Source organism: Olea europaea, chromosome 10 (assembly GCF_002742605.1).
Source record: "Olea europaea var. sylvestris chromosome 10, O_europaea_v1, whole genome shotgun sequence".
NCBI lineage: Eukaryota > Viridiplantae > Streptophyta > Magnoliopsida > Lamiales > Oleaceae > Olea > Olea europaea.
Window position 1 is genome coordinate 373505 of NC_036246.1, and position 14531 is coordinate 388035.

The 14531-nt window shown below is 34.3% G+C and overlaps 1 protein-coding gene across 10 annotated transcripts; it reads left to right on the plus strand.

Annotated features, from left to right (window-relative positions):
- The first annotated feature begins 1704 nt into the window (after window positions 1-1704).
- Window positions 1705-10960, plus strand: LOC111400776 (AUGMIN subunit 6-like). Of its 10 annotated transcripts, none has more exons than XR_002703851.1 (15): window positions 1705-2251; window positions 2370-2426; window positions 2520-2614; window positions 3735-3885; window positions 4697-4822; window positions 4937-5093; window positions 6570-6630; window positions 6714-7008; window positions 7921-8046; window positions 8265-8426; window positions 8533-8782; window positions 8877-9356; window positions 9605-9884; window positions 10089-10457; window positions 10878-10960. XR_002703851.1 is itself a non-coding variant. In XM_023028173.1 (13 exons), exons 1-13 carry the CDS (start codon window positions 2036-2038, stop codon window positions 10127-10129), a joined length of 2217 nt encoding a protein of 738 aa, XP_022883941.1. In that variant the 5' UTR covers window positions 1705-2035; the 3' UTR covers window positions 10130-10672. The 10 variants fall into 10 exon arrangements, 2 of the variants coding, with proteins under 2 accessions (XP_022883941.1, XP_022883942.1); XR_002703848.1 differs by lacking the exon at window positions 9605-9884 and having other exon boundaries at window positions 10089-10222; window positions 10345-10466; XR_002703849.1 differs by lacking the exon at window positions 9605-9884 and having other exon boundaries at window positions 10089-10222; window positions 10345-10457.
- The last annotated feature ends 3571 nt before the right edge of the window (window positions 10961-14531 follow it).

The window sequence follows — 14531 nt, forward strand, 5'->3', positions numbered from 1 at the left end:
AATATAATACTGAAAGTAAATTATGTAATTATAACTATCATGTTATGTTAAGAGACCTTTTTTTTTGTTTTTACTTTCCCTTGCAAATGATAAAAATGCAGAAATTGGACAGTTTTTGGGTCAACTTCAACACGTTATTTTTGACTCCATAAATGTCCATTTGAGAATCTGAAAATATTACTGCGTTTCTCATTGAGTTGTCTTAATATGGGCACAAGAATCACTCAATTTGGATATCTGTAGCCGGAGATATGAATTTTTAAATGTTGAAGGGTCGAATCTGAAATTTCTGTGCAATACCTCACTATTTTCAGTAAAACGCCCATATTATATGATCTTGGAAATTTTTTATATTTTAACGTAGAAAACTACCTGAAAATATCTTTCTAATGTCGTAAATTTCATAGAAAACAGAGTTGGGATGAATTTTATAAAAATAGTCGAACTTGGTGCCCCAACTAATCGTGGCAGTGCAGAGTCCGTATATGTAAAGTATTATTTCTTGTCGATATGCGCTTTTGCGGGCCATTAAAATTTATGAGAGATATTTTACCAAGTTGAAAATAAGTTTCTAACATGTAATACTTCTATTTAAGAGTATTTACATGTACCAAAGGCAGAAGTTATTATATTTAGTACGTGACACTCGAAACTTAAGTTCGAAGCGTCACAAGTATGCTCGGGATGTCTTTTACATGCCCGAGCTCTTGACCCAAGAGTTTGTGGAACGTCATTCAACGTGTCCTCGGGATTATGTCCTCGACATGTTCCCGACGTCAACGTCTGATCCAATAAGAAATTTATTCTTACTTAAACTCCTTAACCCATGTCTCCTATGCCTAGAAGAACTCTATTAAATAATTGGTATCCCAGTTATACCACAATTCAAACTCCTATCTCGCGTAGGACTCATTGGTATAAGATTGCAAAATTAAGCTGTCCTATAACAAGTGTACTACGGAATCCTAGTATGAACACACCACCTACCTCTATAAATACAAAGCCCTTGATCATTATTCAGGTACGTTTTAGATAATTTTCAGTTCATAGGCTTACGCACAAATTCTCTCTCTGACTTAAGCATCGGAGGAGCGACGAGGACACACCTCGACGCCTTTGTTTCAAGTACCGAAAGATCACGATCGTGCTCGTCATCAGTCGTCCAGCTCGGAATTGTTCAAGTACGATTTTTGGTAGCATCACTAAGTATTTGATTCCCATTATTTTCAAAGTATTTTTTCCTTGTTTTCTTTTCAATCACACATTATTCAATAAAATAATATCATATGCAAACCAAATATATTTTTTTTAACAAAAAAGTCATAAGTACAGAAAAATCAACAAAACTTATGCCGACACTGATGCGACAAAATGAAAGTGACTATTTCTTCTTTGTTTTTCGTCTTTCAATAATGTCACGTCATGTGTTATCTATTATATTTTTCTGTCCAAAAATTCTATATTTCTAGTAAGATTAATTTTTTAATCTTACATTCTTTATCAATCTATTATTAAAAAGGAAAAAATCGGATGTACAGAACAATTTTTCACAGAAAGATTATATACACTCACAAGATGGTGGATCACGTGTATTAAAATATTGTAAAAAATAACCCAACCACCCCTGCATATATGTATTCTATATAATTTTTGTAAGTATAACTTTGCTCTATTAAAATCCACCCTATACAAAAAATGGTCCAAACAGCGGCAACTATAAAGTCTATGAGCACCGGTCCCGATGTTGGCCGACGAATAAGTGAAGCGGCACACATTAGAGACCAACCCCTCACACCCACCGAGCATTTCAAAATTTTCCTGATTCATTCGTCCAGCCGGGCCCCACCTAACTAGGAAAATCTCAGTTTCACCCCAAAATTCAAAATTAGAGGCATTTTCGCAACTTAAACAATCCTCAAGGTGTCATCATTTCAAAGATTACACAAGTATGCCATAAAAGTGATACCAAAACAAATCAAATAGGAAACAAAACCAACCCGAATCTTACGCACAGCGAGAGGGGGGAGTGTGTTTAATGACAATGGATAGGGAGAAAGAGAGAGAGATAGAGCTGGAGAGTGCGATGTACACGAATTGCTTGTTACTTGGTCTGGATCCAGCCGTAATCGGAATCGGGTCGAACAACGGGACTCCTCGGGTCGGACTATTCCGTCATTCCAATCCGAAATTAGGCGAACAGCTTCTATACTTCATCCTTTCCTCTCTCCGTGGCCCTATTCAATCCGCCAAAGTACAGACGCGATTTTTATAGATTTGGAATTTTTATTTATTTATTTATTTTTTATTTTTATATAGGGTTTGATATATTTTCATTGTATTGAAATTCTTTTGGCATTTGGATCTTACAGGACTTTGATAAGGTGTGGCCGATTTTTGATTCGGCTCAGTCTCGTGATTTTCGAAAGGTAATTCCGGTCTTGATTTATTGAATTTCTCAGATGTATAGCTATATATGTAACTTGGTTGAACTAAATTTGAGTTTTAATTGGAAAATTTAGGTTGTGCAGGGGATTATTAGTGATCTTGAATCCCAAGGGGCGTTGCCAAGGAGCAATTCGAGGGTTTCATCACTTGCCACTTGCTGTGGACCAAGGTCCTTGTGTTAGGAATTTTGTTTATATTTGAGTTGATCAGAATGTACTTTCAGCTCTTTAGTCGATATATTTTTCCCGAGTTTTTGATTGAACTACACTAGAATGTTAACGGCACCATGATCTTTTTGGAAATTTGGCAGCCTTGCTCTGTTTTGGGAGTGTCACCATGCTGCCAGTTCTGGTGAAAACAAGAACATATATATGGAGCTAGTTAAATAACCATTTAATATACACCTAGGCAGCTATCCTCAGTTGCATTATTAAGTAACTTGCTATTACAGGAGTGAAGACAATATTAACTCAGTTCATATAGAGTTAGTTTTGATTATTTTGGAATAAAGAAGCATTAAATTACTCCACCTTACACAATTGGATAATTAATGCACTTGAATTCCATTACTTGGATAAGCTCTTTGAAAACATGTCCGTTCAATAATAGTTACGAAATACAGAACTTGTAATTTTTTTGGAAACATTCTCAGTAGGATTTGTAAACACATGAAACCGAGGTAAAAAATTTGGTAGCTTGTTTCTATAAGATGTGTGATGTGTTTTAGTTTTTTTGCAGGTATGGAGTTTTCTACTACTATTTCTCTTGCTAGTACTTTCACTATATTCTACTTATTCAGAAACAGTATTGAATTTTGACAACCATTTCTGAATTTTAAACCCTTTTTTTGCATCACTTAAGACAATGGATCATGTGACGATGGGCAAAAACGTATTTAGATATGTTTCTTAGGACTGTTTCCGTTTCAATGGGAGTATCTATCACTATTTCACTTTTACAAGCAATGATGTTATACTAGGTGGTCATCACAATTCTTTTACTGCATTGTCTTAGAGTGATTATATTATATTCATTATTAGTTTTTATTTTGTTTGTTTACTTCATTTGTCATTCTTATTTGAAGGACATTCTGAAGGAATTTGTTTTATTTTTCCACTTTGGAGGGATAAAAATTTTGCCATTCACTTCTCTTTATCACGTTTCCATGAGTTTTCCCGTCTTACATATTGCTGGAACTATAATTGCATGTGGACCTCTCAATGGTTGTAGTTTGATGGCCACTTTATATACATGTCCAGTCAACGATAAATTTTGCATGCTAAATGCAGATTCGTCGAACTTCTGTGGCAACTTTCTTTGCATGCTTTGCGAGAAGTTCACAAACGAACATTTGCAGCTGATGTCTCATACAACCCGCTCCCTGCTCCATTGACAGATGTAGCTTTCTCGCATGCAGCTACATTACTTCCTGTAACTAAGGTAATTTTGCTTCTGATCTTTTTTCCCTTAACTGAGAAAGAAACTATTTTACTCTTATTGGACAGTTAGTGACCTGCACGCTCTTTCTTTTTTTCCATGAAAGGCAATGGAGAAAAGATTGTCAGACTAACTTTTTTGTTGAATAACTCTTCCACTCATTTAACTTGATTACTGACCCTAAATGAGGCTTCAGTTTCTGTATATTAAAGTTTATGAAGGGGGGCCTGTGTTCTGAAGAATTCCTTGTTATAGTTGGAGAACTATTTGGGTTAGTGTTTATGAGAATTTAAAAGCTGTTCTCTGTTGATCCTTTTTTACCTATTATATGAAGATTTTTCACATTAAAGCATAATTTTTTCTCTTGTAATGATTTATTTAACTGTCTGGAACAAAATAACTTACTGGGATACTGATTCTTATTTTCTTCTTAAGTAGTGACAATCACAGAACAAAATGAACGTTCATTCAAATTTTCTTTTCCTACTTACCGACTTATTAATGATGCTGTGATGTGTTGTGAATGGAATGGCACCACTGATTTATTTAAATACTGTACACGAAATTTGTTCTCTGTCTATCTTACATATCGAAGAGGGGTGGAGCATTTATTCTTGGGATAAGTCTGATCTAATAGGTGCAAGGAGCTAGAATTAATCATCAAATTTCGATAACGGTCCTTGATGTTTTGGTAGTGAATCAATCTAGAAAAACACTAGCCTTCTTTTTCGTACATTCACTCTTTTAATTGATCAGCGTGTTCAACATGAATTTCATACTTATATACCTCAGGTTGTTATTTATTTATTAACAGGGTAGAATAGCTCTAGAAAGACGAAGATTTCTGAAAAATGCCGAGACAGCAGTTCAGAGACAGGCCATGTGGTCCAATCTGGCTCATGAAATGACAGCTGAGTTTCGTGGTCTATCTGCTGAAGATGTAAATAATGATTATATTATATTGAATTATTGGAGGGCTTGACAATTGAAATATTTCACATTATTTTCTAAGCGTGAGTCTTTTCTTGCATCTATCTGTCTTTCTTGATATTAGGCGTATCTACAACAAGAGCTTGAGAAACTACACGATTTAAGAAACAAAGTGAAGTTGGAAGGTGAACATTGGGATGAGCTTGTGTCTAGTTCAAGTCAGAACTCTCATATTGTTCAGAGAGCTACTCACTTGTGGGACTCCTTGTTATCTCGCAAGAGTATGCACAAAAACTTGTGGTTCTTTAGATTTAACGTTAGATAAATTTTACTTCGTCTGATTTCATTAAATAAAAGGTTGGTATCTCTTAAATCAAATGCCATTCAGGATTTCTGTTATATACAACTAATGGCAGACCGAAAATTTACTTAAAATAAGTGTTTTTCATTAATTTATTTGGGTATACCATAATTTGTGCTTATTTTTTGGTTTGCTTTGGCTTTTAATGAAATTGGATGATATGCTTCCTTTAGGGGCCTCTGCTTGGGAGTTTTGGGTACCGGTTATGGATTTTTTAAAGTACAGATTTTGGGTGTTTATGAGAGGTCTGATTTTGGGTGATTTTTAGTAGCAAATTTTAAAACAGTCCAACCCATCGAATATGACACCTTACAATTCAATATGTCTTGACATAGTTTACCCAATCATTTCCTATTGTGTATGGACTAATCTTTGGAATAATTATTGTTGCTTTGAATAAGCTCTTGCATGCCAATCGTTTTCTATTAGATTATAAGTTGAAGAAAAAAGAAAATAATTGTGAAGCTAATTTTCATGAGTAGGTACATCTAATCTCTTTTGGTTAAATACTTTTTAAAAGATGACATTCATCCATTGAACAAAATACAAGTCACAAGAAAATTGTTTGTGGATATGAACTCAATTATTTTGCTGCATTTTCATTAACATGCTAGAGGTAATCTAGAAAAATAATAAGAGAAATACAACTTAAACTACTCTACACAGGATTTGGGTAGTTAGTGCTCCAAAAAACTAACAAACATTGGTTTCTCCAACCTCTCAAAAAAAGTGCCAACCAAAAACAGTTAAAATATGCGGAAAAAAACTGGCAAAGAGACCCTAATAGTCTAGATGTCATTGTAATTTGGACACGTGCTTCACTACCGCTGAAATGCAAAAAAATGGCATATTGTTCTTCTGCTTGGACCATCATAATTAGTTGGAGGTTAATGTTGAAATGTAAATATTGTGTGTTCGGTCCTTCCTGGTTCATCATCTTGTTACCCGAAGAAAATTTCAAACTTGCACAGGACATGGTTACCTGTAGGTGATTGCTGTTGCTGCTCAAATGAACATGCTAGGAACAATGCCAATTGTAATTGGTTTTTGAGTTCTTGTTCTTTTAATATTGCCATTTTCATGAAGATCTTCAAGCACTGCCTGATGTACTTCTCTGATATGTCATGCCTACTGTTACTTCAATGCTGGTTTGACTGAAAAATTGAAAATTTCTCTTGTAATTTTCTCAGGCAATTTGCATTTGTCTAAGTGGTTCTCACTCTGTTTATACCATTGTTATCCTCTTTTTTTTTTTGGGGAAATCTAATCGAATCTTATCTATAATTGTAATCCCCGGTTTTTCATTTAGCATCTTCAACTAAATATTACCGATGAAGTTTGATGATGGCATACAACACTGAGCGTGGTCCTTAATACATACATAATTTCTATATAGGTCAACATGAAGTTCTCGCGTCAGGCCCTATTGAGGATCTTATAGCTCATCGTGAGCATAGGTAATGTCCTCTACATGCTTTTTGGTTCTATCCGATACCAATTGTCTATAGCGACTGACTTAATGTTTGACATTCTGTTCCAGGTATCGCATCTCCGGTTCATCTTTGTTGGCAGCAATGGATCAAAGCTCTCTAGTTCCATCTGCTAATCAACCTCCGTCACACCTCAATAATGGGGAAATTGATGGTCTGAAAGAAAATGTAAACAAAGAGAAGAACGAATTTAAATTAGATTATTCCTATGCTCAAGGAAACGATGGAAAAAAATCTCAAGTAGATGAAAGAAGCGTGAGAGGGCAGCCAACTGTTGATATAGCAGAAGTTTTGAGGCGTTGGACACATGCCCTACAACGCATACACAAACAATCACTGCAATTGGTATGTTGTTTTGTGCTGATCAAGGAATTTTGCTCTGGTTGATAACAACTTAAATTCTGTGGATGCTTGTATTTATCAGTGCTCTGGCTGGTGATGATCCAGTCATTTTTCCTTATCAGTAATTGTGTTCATGAACCTTTTCCGTGGAATGCGGTAAATGCCCTCTTCTGGTGGTGTGCAGGCTTAAGTCTGAAATAACCTTTGATAAGGAGATATTGTGCTGGGTGAAAAATGGATATCAAAAAATTGAGCCATTTATCTTACCCACTTTTGGCATAACATTCTGGCTACGAGCAAACATTGTTATTGCATAGTACCAAAACAAGCTAAGCCTTATTTTTAATAAATTTGAGTTTTCCCTCTTGAATACTTTTTCCTGATTTTATTTAATATGGTACTCATTTATGGAGAGGTCCAATTTATCCATATATACTAAAGTTTATATCATGTCATCCCGTGTCCTTCAATTGTTTTACCTTTGACCTATTTTTCTATTCTTTGCAAGCTACATTGACTCTCTTCCTACGCTTCATATCTACTAGTCATGGTAAAATATCAAGTATCATTGCTTTCTTTCTTGACCTAGATGCACACATTTATCCTTGATTAGCTAAATTGACCCATACTATTGTCTGTCACTTGTGGTGCACCAATACTACACTGTTGGTTTGTAAAGGAAGTCATCATCTTTCACTTGTATCATGTATTTTTATAACAAAGTGTCTTGAAATTTAACTTGTTCTTATCATTTAGGTTTGTGAAATATTCTTACTTGAACAGTCAAAAAGCTCCTTTAAACTTAGCTGTGTTGATGTGAAGATTTTTGCTCCTAATATATTGTAATATCATTTCTCAACTTTAAATTCATCTACAAACAGCATGCTGATCTTTATCACATTATGATTTTCCTAGGCAAAAGCGAATGATGGAGAGGGTCCAGAGCTCCTACGAAGTATGCATAATGGTGGTACCCCTAGTCATGCCGAGTCTTTGGCTGCAGCACTTGTTGAACATAAGCAGCATCTGGATAGCATACAGGTGAGTAATGAATTTATTTACCTACGCACTGTGGTCCCATTGAAGAGGTTAGAAGGTCAATCTAATAGTGGATGTACCTTGAAACTTTCACCAGAGGGTGATGAACAAGGTTTTAAGTTAAAACTTCTGAAGCTTTTATTCTATAATTGGATATAGTGGTGTGGCTAAGTCAGATGTCTCCTATTGAAACTTTTTCTTAAGAGTTGGGATTTTTGCAGGTGCTAATCGATCAACTGAAGGATGTTGCTCCGTCCATACAGAATTCAATCTCAGAGCTTACAGAGGAAGTTAACAGTATATCATCCCATCTCCCCTCTGTGAGTAAACAACATAGCAGATTGAACTCGCCTATCCAGGCACAGGGCAGTGGAAGGATATTGGTATTTCTCTCTTTCAATTTTGTTCGAATCATTTTCTGTAGAACACAAACTCATGATTTTGCTGAGCTGCTCAGATTGCTCCTGATAAAATTATTTTAATGGCCAGGAAAGTGTTCTTGATGATTTTGCCGAGATGACCTCAAGATTATCATCTTTGCAGCTTGAAAAGGCATCAGCTAGCCCCCCTGCTTTAAAATTGCCACCACTGTTTAGCTCCGCGCCAAATTCTTCTGGAAAAAGTGGGAACATGCAAAAACGTCATGCTATACCTCAAATTAATCAAGTGGAAAATATTTCTGACAAGAAGTCTGTGGAACAGCCTCTTTCAAAGAATAATATAGATAACCCACCACATGGTTTGTGTTTATTCCGCAGTTCCTATCTTATACATGCATGGTTTAATTACGCGTTCTTTATGTTGAGTTTATATTCTATTTGTCCCTGTTTCAGCAGATGATGATCATTTTTTCCTCCAAAACTTGAAGAGATCTGTTAGAGAAGCTGCTCTTTCATCTCAATCCTATAACTTGGAGTCTTCCCAAGACAGCCGTTCTGATGATAGCTCTGAACACTTCTTTGTACCGCTTCCAGGGTCTGGGCTTTCCCGTCTTGACCAAGAGAAGAAGCCTAATTCACTGAAAAGTAGACAATTATTCACAGCTCAAACAGATCCTTCCTTGCTTGAGGCTTGTGCTCCAGACAATCATTTTGGGGGCAAGTATAATGGAATCAGTTACATGTTAAATGATTTGGATTCACTCAACGACTTTGACAGTGTCAAAGGCTTCCTCTCTGCCATTGGTTCAAATTCTTCAGTTTCTGATGCACATAGATCATTTTATGACATGGATGAAACTCAAGATCAAATTTTCTCACCTCCTTTGCTACTAGACACTTCACTATTTGCAGATACGTACGAGGATTTGCTTGGTATGTTGATGTGAACTTTGTCAGTCCTTTTTGGGCTAGATTTATTTATTTTTCCTTTCCGAAAATATATCGAGCTTGTTTGATAAGCTATTGTTGGTTACTGGCTTGCTTCTATGGACGCTTGACTTGTCTATGTGCCTTTGGATAATTTACCTGGAACATATGATATGAGCAGGTGTAGTGTAGAAATCATTCTTTTAGAACATGGTTATCAAATGGAACTTCCTGATGCTAAGATGGCGCTTCAGGGAAATGTGGTGTATTCTTAGCTGCCTGTTAGCTAACCACGTGTTACTTCAGCCCTTGAAAAGCAATTTTAAATTCTCCACCACCGGAGGAGAAAATTTAAAAGATTGCAAAGAATTAGTATCCTGAAAGGTGCTTCCATCTGTACCGGAGGAGAAAATGTAAAAATTGCAAAGAACTAGTATCCTGAAAGGTGCTTCCAGCTGTTGGAATTCTGTGGCTTCCTTTTTGTAGTGAAGTTAGAGCCAATATTTTTCCGCCTCTTCTTTGTTTCTGTATTAGGTGGGTGACGAGTCAAGTTGCTTGCAGTTTATCTAACTTTGATTTTTTCCTTCAAATTGTAAAACTGTTTTCTTCCGACACGCAACAATGTTTAGCAGTTGTTCAACTTTTTTCTTTTTCTTGTTTTCTGCAAGTCTTTCACATTATTGCATTTTTGTTGTTCTCGTCTTTACCTATCTATAATTCCATTGCATTCTGTTGCAGCTCCATTATCAGAAATTGAAACGGCTTTGATGGAAGGTTGATATCATATCCATCTGGCCAAACTTGCTGCTTTACCTCCAAAGAGCCTCCGTGGAATTTTCTTCTCATTCCAGAACGGGGAAGTCTGGGATACAGTAACCTCCTCGCACCATCCATAATGTGGCACTTACTGTTTCTGTTTGTTCCCGCTTTGGATGCCTGCTCTTTTGTTGATGGCATTGTTATTTGCTCAACACGTACTTGTGCTTTTTTGTAGTGGGGTGGGTTGTTTGATCGGCTTGGTATATATTGGACTTCCCACGTTTCTTGTCCAGAAAGAAAGACGAGGCTAGGTGGAAGATTGGCATCTGGCCTAAGATCAAGTCTCGGGTAATCAAGGTTCAATCTTTTTATCCATGAATATTTTGTTCATTTGTAAAGATTCATGCTGAAAAACCAATTTATTGGTTACTTTATTGTATTAAGCAGTATAAAATCTTTTCTGATGCATTTGGGGTTGTTCATAGAGCATTTGTATTATATCTTTTGAAAATTCATTTTTCGCTCTTACTCTTTCCTAATATTATTAGATTATTTTTGAGCTACTTGACCATTTGTGTAAGGGAATTTTCTCCATTCAAACCCAAAAGATTTATTTTTTATTTTTTATATTTTAAACCTAGTACTTTCTATTCATTATGAGTTGCTTCATTATGTGGAGACAATCTGAAGGCTTTGTCATAACTTTGGAATGTGCCTTTTTTGTAGTTATCTTTTGGTTTCAAAATTAATCTGCCTACCTTTCTGCAGTTTGAAGACTCCTTCCTTGGAAGCAATGTGTAACTGAAGATAAGCTATTCTATTATCCTTTCCTTTATAAAAAAAAAAAAAAACCATCAAATAGCATTTTTTTAATTATATTCAGAAATCGTGTAAGTACTCGTGTTTAACTAACATTAGCTTGATGAAATTGAATTTTGTATAGTTTAGTCTGGTCACGGCTCAGAAGGTATTATTCTTTGGTTTCCGGATTTAGCATTACAATTAAATTGATTCGAAATTAAGTTAGCAATTAAATTTTACGTTTTATTCGAGTTATCTAAAAAGATTTTTTTTTTAAAATTATTTTTGGGTTAATGTTAAAATATGAATTTCGATCCAGAAGAGAGAGCATAATTGGATAAGAGTACATGAATATGTTGTGTTCATCCCTTTCTTCCCTTTTTAACCACTCTTTCGACCTCTTCCCTAATTGCTTTTAATCCATCAACCCCAACTAGACACACATGGCTCGCCTAAAGAGAAAATCTAACAAATGTTTCTTTTTTGTTGTTCCTTTTGCCTTCACAATTCCTTTTTCATTTTTTCCAGAAAGATCGGATATTGTATATATGAATTTACGTATATACATTTGTAGACGAAACATTAAAAAGTGTGAAGAAACTTAGTTACTGTTGTGAGTTCTTTTTATTACTTAATCTTTGGATAATGATCTATTGACTTAGTTGGCATGATAGGATCAACCATGATATTTACTTCAATACACTGAACCAATTCTTTTTCCTGGTCTTCATTCTGAAAATTTATGTTAGAGTTTATCCTATTTCCCGTTGTATTTAATAACAATTAGTTTTAATAGTAAAGGGAGATGCTATATGTACCAAATCATTTACCAAATGAATGACCGAATTAACAAGTGTCGTGCCCTTATTGGAATGGATAGGTGCCCCTCCAATAGGGGGGCGTCACTTGTCAATTCGGTCAAAAATTAGGTAAGACATTTGGTTCAAGTAGATTAATTCAATAGTAAATGCTAGAATAGTTTGGCGAGATTCAAGTGTTATGAACCCGAAATGTTGGAGATCCATATCTCAAAATATAATACTAGAGAAGAATATGTTGACGATTCAATTTAGATGTGAGTTAGAAGAGATTTATAGTTGCAACAGGGCAGAAGCAGTTGTATAAATAAATGCCAAGCATGGACCATTCAAATTTTATCCTGGTGAAGATCACAACAAAAAATTTGAGTGTTAGGCTTATTATATATACATACATATCATTATGTTTATCAGCATTTGTTGAAATGTCATTTGTGACTTGAGTGGTTAGGCTCAAAATGTAGATATTTTTTTTTTATTAAAATATGTTTGGTTCGACGCTTAAATGTGATAAAAGATGTCACCAGCTCCTTATAATGATAGTCATGTACGGCATCTTAGCTGTGACTTGATAGTTAGTGATGAACTCTCTTGTTACTCAAATGGATTACCTAATTAATCACGTTATATGTATATCATCTTTTACATCTTTCTTTACATTGTGCCGCGTGACAAGATATTATTGGATTGTTTAAAAAATATAGTTTTCTTGGTCACATTTTTCAAAAAGCAAAAGCAATGTCAAAAAGAATATAAAGGAAGGAGTGTATATTTAGCAATATTGTTATCTAATCTGAAAAATCATGAGCTCGAATGTTGAATTCGTATTAGTAATTTATTGTGTGCGCTATTAGAATTGCATGCTTACTGTGTACGAGTTAAATGTCACTTTCTTTTACAAGGATTGAGATTATTTACACGAGAACAGATCTCTCTTTTGATGTAGCATATTTTATGTTGTGAACTAGTGATGCGCAAAAGTATTTTGTTACTTTTTAAGTATCTCGTAAGTTTCTCTCCCGTCTTGAGTAGATTGATGAGCGTGTTGGCTTTGATAAAGTGCTTGGGAAAATTTATTTTGTTGAATGGCCTTACAAACTCTTGACTTGCTTGATCTATAATGGTCGAACTTGGTCAGGTTGGACGATGAGAAATCTGTGTGTTTTACAAGTCACATGATGTGTCATAGGTTTTATGTGACTTGCATCACTTTAGATTTAATACCAACACGCAACATGTGTAAATGTGGAAAAATAAAAATTAAGTTTTTTGCAAATTGAAAATCAAGCCAAGAGGTTGGTTCTACTGCCAGTTGACACTAGGGCTGTCAATGGATCGGATATGGAGTGGATCTGCTCAAATCCGATCCGATCCTTAAGAAAAATTATCCAATCCGATCCGATAATCCAACGGATATTTGATTGTTAAATTCATATCCAATTTGCTATGTTATCGGATATTTGATCCGATAATCCGATCCAAATTTTTTTTCACCAATTTTTTCCCAATTTTTTTTTTATAACTATCTTGATGGGTTTACTTAATATACTAGAAGACTCAAATCAATTTTTTATCCAAGTGATACTTCTTTAGTTCCTTTTAAAGAAGATTTCTCTTGGAACGTTTTAATAATTTTCCTATGTGGGATACTACATTTTTAAAGGGTACTTTTCTTCAAATGTTTTAGTGGTCTTTCAACGTGGGATATTACTCAATTGTCAATTCTAAATATTTACTAGTTTATTTTATTATTTTCACTAAAAATCATAGCCTTAACAAAATTAAATAAAAAACAATATCAATTTTAACAAAGTAAATTATTTTTGGATATATTAATTATTAGTTTTGATGTTATAAAACAAATTACTATGGTTATTTTTATCTTATTTTAATTAATAAAAAATTAAACCTCTTTGAATATTTCAAGAGAAAATATTATACTATTATCTAATATTATTTATTATTTGAAAATTATGCGTAAAGTATAATATAAGTTTCAAAATGGAAAAAATTATGTTTAATAAATTATGATATAATATATATAATATATAATATTATTATAATAAATCGGATCGGATCGACATATATTCATATTTACTCCATTTAGTTAACGAATTATCGAATTTGGATCTTAATCGGATTGGAACATTAAATCGATCTCCCGTTAATTTCATCGGATTCGGATCAAAATTCAATTCATTGACAGTTCTAGTTGACACCAACATTTTATAAGGAACAATTTTCTCAAATGTAATAATTAATAGAAGTCATTAATCAGAGAGAAATAAATAAATTGTCTTCAATTGTCAATCACATATCCATATATTCAATGTTATTTCTTTTTCTTGTTGTCATAATTACTACAGTTCATTTTGAATTATTATTTACTGTATTATCCCTTTCAATTTTCCCCCCATATAAAGAGTGATTATTCAATACATATATATATTTTAAGAATCTTCAAGAACTAGTAAAGGACAGAATTGCAAGGGATTCTACATTTGACTCTAACAGGTAAAAATTGTACTATTGGTCCTCAACTTATTGTTCCGTTAACAATTTAGTTTTGAACTTTTAATAGGAGCTGGTTGGTCAATGATAATGACGGAAACTAGGATTGGGCATATTACCCGACCAATAGGCACGATTCAAATCGACTTGAGTTAATTTTAGGGGGAAGTCGGGTTGATTTCAGGTTGACTTGAACTCAATTCGGAACTTTAATTTAGGGCACTTTTTCCTAATAAACAATTAATTTTTCACATAATTTTACATGAAATGATAACCGGAATCGACTTGGGTT